The 7,246-nt window shown below is 31.2% G+C and overlaps 1 protein-coding gene across 6 annotated transcripts; it reads left to right on the forward strand.

Annotated features, from left to right (window-relative positions):
• Nucleotides 1-1,179: 1,179 nt before the first annotated feature.
• On the forward strand, nt 1,180-5,479 carry LOC137835473 (probable protein phosphatase 2C 52). Of its 6 annotated transcripts, none has more exons than XM_068643997.1 (7): nt 1,180-1,359; nt 2,059-2,156; nt 2,720-3,225; nt 3,336-3,680; nt 3,755-3,872; nt 3,967-4,190; nt 4,918-5,479. In XM_068643997.1, the coding sequence occupies exons 3-7, from the start codon at nt 2,965-2,967 to the stop codon at nt 5,392-5,394; spliced, it is 1,425 nt and encodes a 474-aa protein (XP_068500098.1). In that variant the 5' UTR covers nt 1,180-1,359; nt 2,059-2,156; nt 2,720-2,964; the 3' UTR covers nt 5,395-5,479. The 6 variants fall into 6 exon arrangements, with proteins under 6 accessions (XP_068500098.1, XP_068500102.1, XP_068500100.1 ...); XM_068644001.1 differs by having other exon boundaries at nt 1,212-1,359; nt 2,059-2,169; XM_068643999.1 differs by having other exon boundaries at nt 1,247-1,368.
• Nucleotides 5,480-7,246: the final 1,767 nt, after the last annotated feature.

Here is a 7,246-nt window from a genome sequence, read left to right on the forward strand (position 1 = left end):
AACTCTTCCAATGTTTCTCTATAAAAAATGTATCCTAATCATAGATGTTCTATGTAAGGAACAACAAGGTGTGTGATTACAACTCCTATAACAAACAAAAGATATTTTTTGTAAGATTTAGTTTTATGTGACAAACAAGAGGATCAAAATATATGATTTAAAAAAAAATATAGATGTTTGTAAATATGTGGAAATAGATTATATATGTTTGTGATAATTTTAAATCCTTGGCATGCATAACTTTTACAATTTGTAATTGCTAGAAAACTAAACAAGCTTGAATATGATTTTATAGTGAGGTATGGAATAGGTAAGTTTTGATTTTGGTATTGATAATTTTCTTTATTTATAGTTTTTTAAAAATTTAAAATTAGTACTTTTATGTTTAATATTACATGAAACTTATGAAGTATTTTTGTGTTAAAAAAAGTTTAAATAATCACCTTAAGTGTTATTGTTTTAATATAATGTATGTATGTATTATGTAGAAAAACTCTTGAAATTTATAAAATAAATGTTGTTATTTTATTTTGAAATAAATATTAGAACTAAAAATAGTAATTTAAAGCTTTGAAGCAATAAAATTAAAAATAATTTATATAAAATAAAACTAAAATTCATATATTTTACAAGGAGTTTTATTTAGATTTAATTGATGAGAAACACGAAAAAAAAAATTGACCAAAACAAAAACTTGTTATGCTAAAAATATATTTTAAAAAATAATCATTGCACAATTGGTTTTTTATTTTTAACTTTCCAAAAGTTAAATTACCACAAAACGTCAGATTTTTTTAATATACGCTATCTTAAATTAAAGATAAGAATATTATTAAGTAAAAAAGTTAAAATAGAAAACCATTTATAACTTATTGTTCCATGATGACTAATAAATAGTTATTCTTATTTATTTCCAAAAGAGTGTCAGCAATAAATATTTTATTATCTTAATTCCACCCATTTGATTGAGACATATATTAAGAAATAATAATAGTAATAATAAATACATAACACATTTAAAAAGTTTAAACCCTCTAAAATAAGAAGTACACATGATAAAATACAAAACTATAGTTATTTACTGAAAAACAACATATTATCATAATAAAACAACCTATAAAGTGATTTTATAGAAAGTAAGATTATTTTAAAAATCATGAAGAAAAAATCATAAAGCTTGGGAGAAATTTATCTGCATTACCTCTTCCTGATGTATTACTGTCTTTCTCTGTCTGCTGTCTATGCAATCAATAAATTCACACAGCACACACCACACACCACACCACACCACCTCCCTCCCTCTTTCTTAACTCCATCACTTCATTCCCTTCTCTTCTCTCATCAACCTTGCCAACAAAGGTGATCAATGTATTTCCACCATTTCTATCTTCCTTTCTTTTCCCACTTTTTCAATCATTCAGTTCTTCTTCTCTTCCTAATTGCTTCCATCTAACACTTTATTGTATCTACTCTATCAACTTCTTTGCTTTCTTTTCGAGACAAAACCACCAATGCGGATGCAGGATCTGCATGTTCACTTTCTCTGCCTTCACACACTTCATTTCAACTTAACTCAGACAATTAAAAAGAAAAATCATTTTTTTTTCTCTTTTTTTTTTACTTTACTTTGTGTCTTTGATTCCTAGCTCTGAGCTGGGCTATTCATACTTCGCTTGCAACAAATTCTGCTGTGTTGTTGTAGATATTATTGTAATAAATTGTATAATTTTGGGGTGATTTTGATCCTTGTTGAATTGTTCACTAAGTCATTTCTCGGTCTCCTATTGCGACATTTGTTGTTTTCTTTTGCTTGTTATTATGATATTAACGTAGGGTTTACTTGATTGTTCTCTCTGTGATTCTTGGTTGACGAGATCATGTCATACCTTTATTTCGTCCTTTTCTGCTTTTACGTTATTCACTTTATCTCTTGTATTTCTCTGCTCAGGCAAACCAGAGTTTGTTTGTACTGCTTTTCCTGCTTTACTCTCTCTCTCTCTCTCTCTCTTTCTCTCTCTTAAGATCTTTTACCAAGTTTTCTGCTCTACCTGGTTGCAGAGGAGAAGCCGGAAAAAGGCTTAGAAAAGCAGAGTTTGTAACTACATACGCTTTTGGTCACGGAAAGTTATTCCCATTCAGCTGTTGATCTCATTCAGGTTAGTTAATCAAGTATGTTTGGCTAATTCTATACCTGTATTTTTCTCATTTCTTCATCATACAGTTAGATGTTTTTCACCTCTTTGAGGAAAATTGAATAAAATATCAAAAGGGTGTTTTGGTTTTCAATTGGAAACTCCATGGTCTTGATATATACTTGATCCTGAATTCTATAAAGATACAAATTCTAGGAAAAGGCAAGGTAGAGATTGTGGTGCTCTACCCGTTTGAAATTTGAAGATAGATTGGAGTAGGAGCGGTCTGGTGTGTTCACTGTCTTAGTTTACTTCAAAAAAAATTTATATCACAGTTTTTTTATTTAATTATTTCAATCTCTTCATTTCGATGCCGTCAATGTGAATCCTGACGAAACACAAATGTCCGGACAGAATTTTAGTATATTCAATTACTTGTTCACATGTTAGGATTTTTATATGCCTATTTGTTCGGGTTTTTGAGTCTTTCCTTCGTTTTGTTTTTTAATTCTTTACATGCAACAAGGGCTTGATTCTTTCAAAATCATATATTAGCGATAAAAATTAATTTGTCTTCTTTTGTTCAGCTGGTTTCACTATCCATTTGTTTAGCTTCCGGCAAATTGTGCTTTTGACCAAGTACCAAAGACCTCGGTTTTCAACTTCAAGGTTTATACTGTCTAACACTTCTATATGTTAGAGAATCTTTGGAGTGAGGACGGTTTACTCAGTTGACTAAAGTTGGAATCTGAGTTTGATATGAGATCTATAGTGAAAAGGGAAGGAACTTGACATTATTTTCACCTGATGTCTTCATTCTTGAACTGAGCAAATGGGCTGTTGTGTTTCAACAAGTAGTCAGAGTACTCGTACTACCAGGAGCACTGGAGACACAAACGTTCCGACGTGTCTAGAAATAGGATTCTGTGGTCAAAAGAGTGTGAGGAGAACATCCTCTGATCATGTGGTCTATCTGCACCAATTACCATCCTTACCCAACAGAATTTTCACCAATGGAAAGAGCAGATCTTCTTGCATATTTACACAGCAGGGTCGTAAGGGTATTAATCAGGACGCCATGATTGTATGGGAAGTAAGTATGCACATCTTATAGTGTTGAGGATGTATTCTTCTCATTGACTAAAGGATGATCTAGTTAATTTAAGAAGTTGACATTCATGGTTTGGACCTTTATTTCTGTAGGATTTCATTTCGGAAGATGTGACCTTTTGTGGTGTCTTTGATGGCCATGGTCCACACGGTCACCTTGTTGCACGCAAAGTCCGGGAAGCCTTGCCACTCAAACTGCTTTCATTTTTGCATTCCTCCGAATCAGGGCAAAATGGTTCAGGTAAAACTTGTTTCAGAGGCAGCATGAAGCCTGAAAATGGAGAGTCTGAGAAAGATGTTACTGCTGAAGATAAACTGAGTTCTATGTGGAGAGAAGCTTTCATGAAGGCATACAAGGCTATGGATAAAGAGCTGAGGTCTCATCCAAATTTGGACTGCTTTTGTAGTGGGAGCACAGCTGTCACTGTAGTGAAACAGGTATATCAACTAGCAGCATCTATCCTCAAGTTTCCTTTTCATTTTGCACATCTTTTATTTTCTTCATTTTCCAGGGTTCAAATTTATTCATGGGCAATATTGGGGATTCCCGAGCAATCATGGGATCCAAGGACAGCAATGACGTCATGGTGGCAATTCAGTTGACCATTGATTTGAAGCCTGATTTGCCAAGTGTGTTATATACCTTGATCATTCATCCTATCTATTTCCAATCTGTGTTTTTGCTGAATGTAAACATGTTCAATTTTGATGCAAATTCATATAGGAGAAGCAGAAAGAATCAAACGATGCAAGGGTAGGGTGTTTGCATTACAAGATGAGCCAGAAGTTCATAGGGTATGGTTGCCTTTTGATGATGCACCAGGATTAGCAATGGCTCGAGCATTTGGCGATTTTTGCTTGAAGGAATACGGTGTGATTTCTATACCTGATTTTTCTCATCGGTTACTAACAGACAAAGATCAGTTCATTGTTCTTGCCTCGGATGGGGTAAGAATTTTCAATTTCGTATTTAGTTTTATTTGTTCATTCATCTTTTTTATACTATAGAATATTGTTTCATTAATTTTTCTATGAATGTAATGTCAAAAGAAATGTTAAAATATGTTCCACAAGTGAAGTTCATCACAACTGAAAATATGCTGCAAGTTTGCAACTCTTTTCAAATGGCATGGTGTTTCTTGTTTAGGTCTGTGTGAAAGGCATCAGAATTGTCAAGTAACTTTAAACTGTGTAGAACCTATTGTTTTCTCTACATACTAATTCTGTCGTTTGTAAACAGGAAAAACATGTAGCCGTTAAGATAATTAAACATCCAGCAGTGGTATTGTAAGTCTAATATAATAGAAGTGAACTGCATTGTGCAAGATATGGTAATAAGAAAAAGGCTTATAGTACATTCTCACTTTTGATGAAGATACAGTATGCATTGCTGAAGTGGAGTTTGCATAGTCTGCAAAATCGTCTATCCCATTCCTACCATATATAATATAATACTTTCACCACTGGACAAAATTGTACATATTGCAATTGTTAGAGCACTCTATTATTGATTCCCTGCTTTCCTGTGGCTGTTGACTTTTCTATAATAGTTAACTTTAGAGCATCTGGTTTGCTTTATTTTGATGCTACGATCCACCTTTCAGAAAATTAATGCTAGGTTTGAAAACTCATATTTTCCTGAGCCCTGATAACTATATCTCATTGTTTTATGTAGATCTGGGATGTCTTAAGCAATGAAGAGGTGGTTGGGATAGTATCTTCAGCACCAACTCGATCATCAGCAGCAAGGCTTCTGGTGGATTCGGCGGCTCGAGAGTGGAAACTTAAATATCCTACTTCAAAAGTGGATGACTGTGCTGTTGTGTGCCTATTTCTGGATGGAAAAATGGATTCAGAATCTGATTGTGATGAGCAATGCTTCTCTTCTGCTATCATCCCGAGCAACCATTCAGTTAATCTGGTTGAGACAGATGATGGTCAAAAGTCTGAGCCAACTTTGCAAAGGAACTTTACTGTGAGATCCTCAGAAGAACATGGCCCCTACGGAGGAAGAGGAGGAGTATCTGTTGATGTTGTTGAAGATGGAACATCAGGGCCTGAAGATCAAAACTGGTTAGGTTTGGAGGGTGTGACACGAGTAAATTCACTGGTTCAACTTCCTAGATTTTCTGAGGAAAAGCCAAACTGTTGAGTTATGTTTGTTTGGTGGGTTTGTAATGCATGTTGCTACTAAGTGAATTCAACAAAGAAATTCTCTCTATGGATTAATAAGAAAATGATGCTTAATTAAGGTCACCAAAAAAATGGATTCAGCATCTAGTATTACTAAATATCAAACATGAATGCCACAGTCCACAAGCTAGCAAGTGTGGTTTGAAAGTGACATTCCTATTTCGCATACAAACGAACTCGATCTATGAAATTTGAAGGCCACGGCTACTGCAAAGAATACTCTGTTATAATCCATCGTTAGAGAATTTTTCAAGCTCAAGCATGCTATGTTGAGAGTTCATTTCAAAACTTTTGTTACTTTCATTTATATATATATATATATATATATATATATATATATATATATATATTAAACCACTTCTCATTACTACTTAGGATATGTTGGAGGGTTTATTTATGATTTATCTTTATATTTTTTTAAGGCATAAACACTTATAGTGTTTAGAACACTTTTTAAAAATATTGTATGGAATCTCTATAAGGATTTTTTTTTAAAATTTATTTTACTAACTTTTCCTTGTAATCTTTTTAAAATAACTAGTCTGAAATCTATATGAAAATAATTTATCAATTTTTTTAATGATAAAAGTAATTTATCTACATAATAAGTACTATTAGTGATAATAAAAAAAGATAAAAAAGATGATGTCACCCTCGCATTCACTTATTTGGAAATAGTCCTTAAAATTAATAGTGAACTCGTGAACCTCCCTCGAGTTCAGTTTTAATCACACCACTGTGGTAGTTGTATTGAGGTCGTGTTACTACTTCATTTAATTTTAATGATATTTCTAATCAAAGTCGTGCAACCATACAACAATTGGCAAATGCTTCCTACACCCAATATTTTTAACATGCACTTAACATAATTTTTTTAATTTCCAAAAATGCTCTTAATTCTGGAAATAAAAATCCGGAATAGAAAATAATATATTCCAAAAAAATAAATCCGAAAATGGTTATTGAGTTTCAGAAATAAAAATCTGGAAAAAAATTAAAATTTTATTTCGGACAAAAAAATCCGGAATTGAAAAATAATACATTTCAGAAAAAAAAATCCTAAAAAAAAATTATTGTGTTTTGGAAATGAAAATCCGGAAACAAAAATGAAAAACCTATTCCAGATAAAAAAATCTATAATATAAATTTCTTTTGAGAAAAAAAAATTCAGAACACATATTTTGAATTTTTTTTAGACAGTTTCGTCTTTTCCGCTAAATATGGATGCAGTAATATAGCAATTGCCAAAACAATTTTACATAAAATATTTTCAAATAAAATCGTGCCAACAAGACACGATTTATTTAAATATATAAATAATTTTTTACCTATTATCATAATATAATAAATAAATTGCACCGTTTTATTAAAAAAAACTATATTTTTCTAGGGTGATGATACACAAATACCCCAATTTCTACTAAACATATCAATACCAATAATATGACATTTTTATTTTAAAATATGAAATAATTTCAGATGAATCAACTAGAAAATCAAAATCTTATATTTTCTTTATTAGGTGTTAGAAAGGGTAGAAAAATTGATTGGTAATATTTATGTATATATTATGTAATATGATTGTTAATATTTATGTATATATTATGTAATTACATAATTCCGAATTTTGAGCATTCTCGTATTCATATATATATATATATATATATTTATTGGAATTTTCATTAATTTTTAATATTGTATTATTTTTACTTACATGGATCTTGATAGAATGTTCAATATATGAAATTGATTTTAACACTTTATTGTATATAATCACATAATGCAACTAAATATACACTTTATTGTATGTA

The sequence above is a fragment of the Phaseolus vulgaris genome, chromosome 5 (assembly GCF_000499845.2).
Source record: "Phaseolus vulgaris cultivar G19833 chromosome 5, P. vulgaris v2.0, whole genome shotgun sequence".
NCBI classification, from domain to species: Eukaryota; Viridiplantae; Streptophyta; class Magnoliopsida; order Fabales; family Fabaceae; genus Phaseolus; species Phaseolus vulgaris.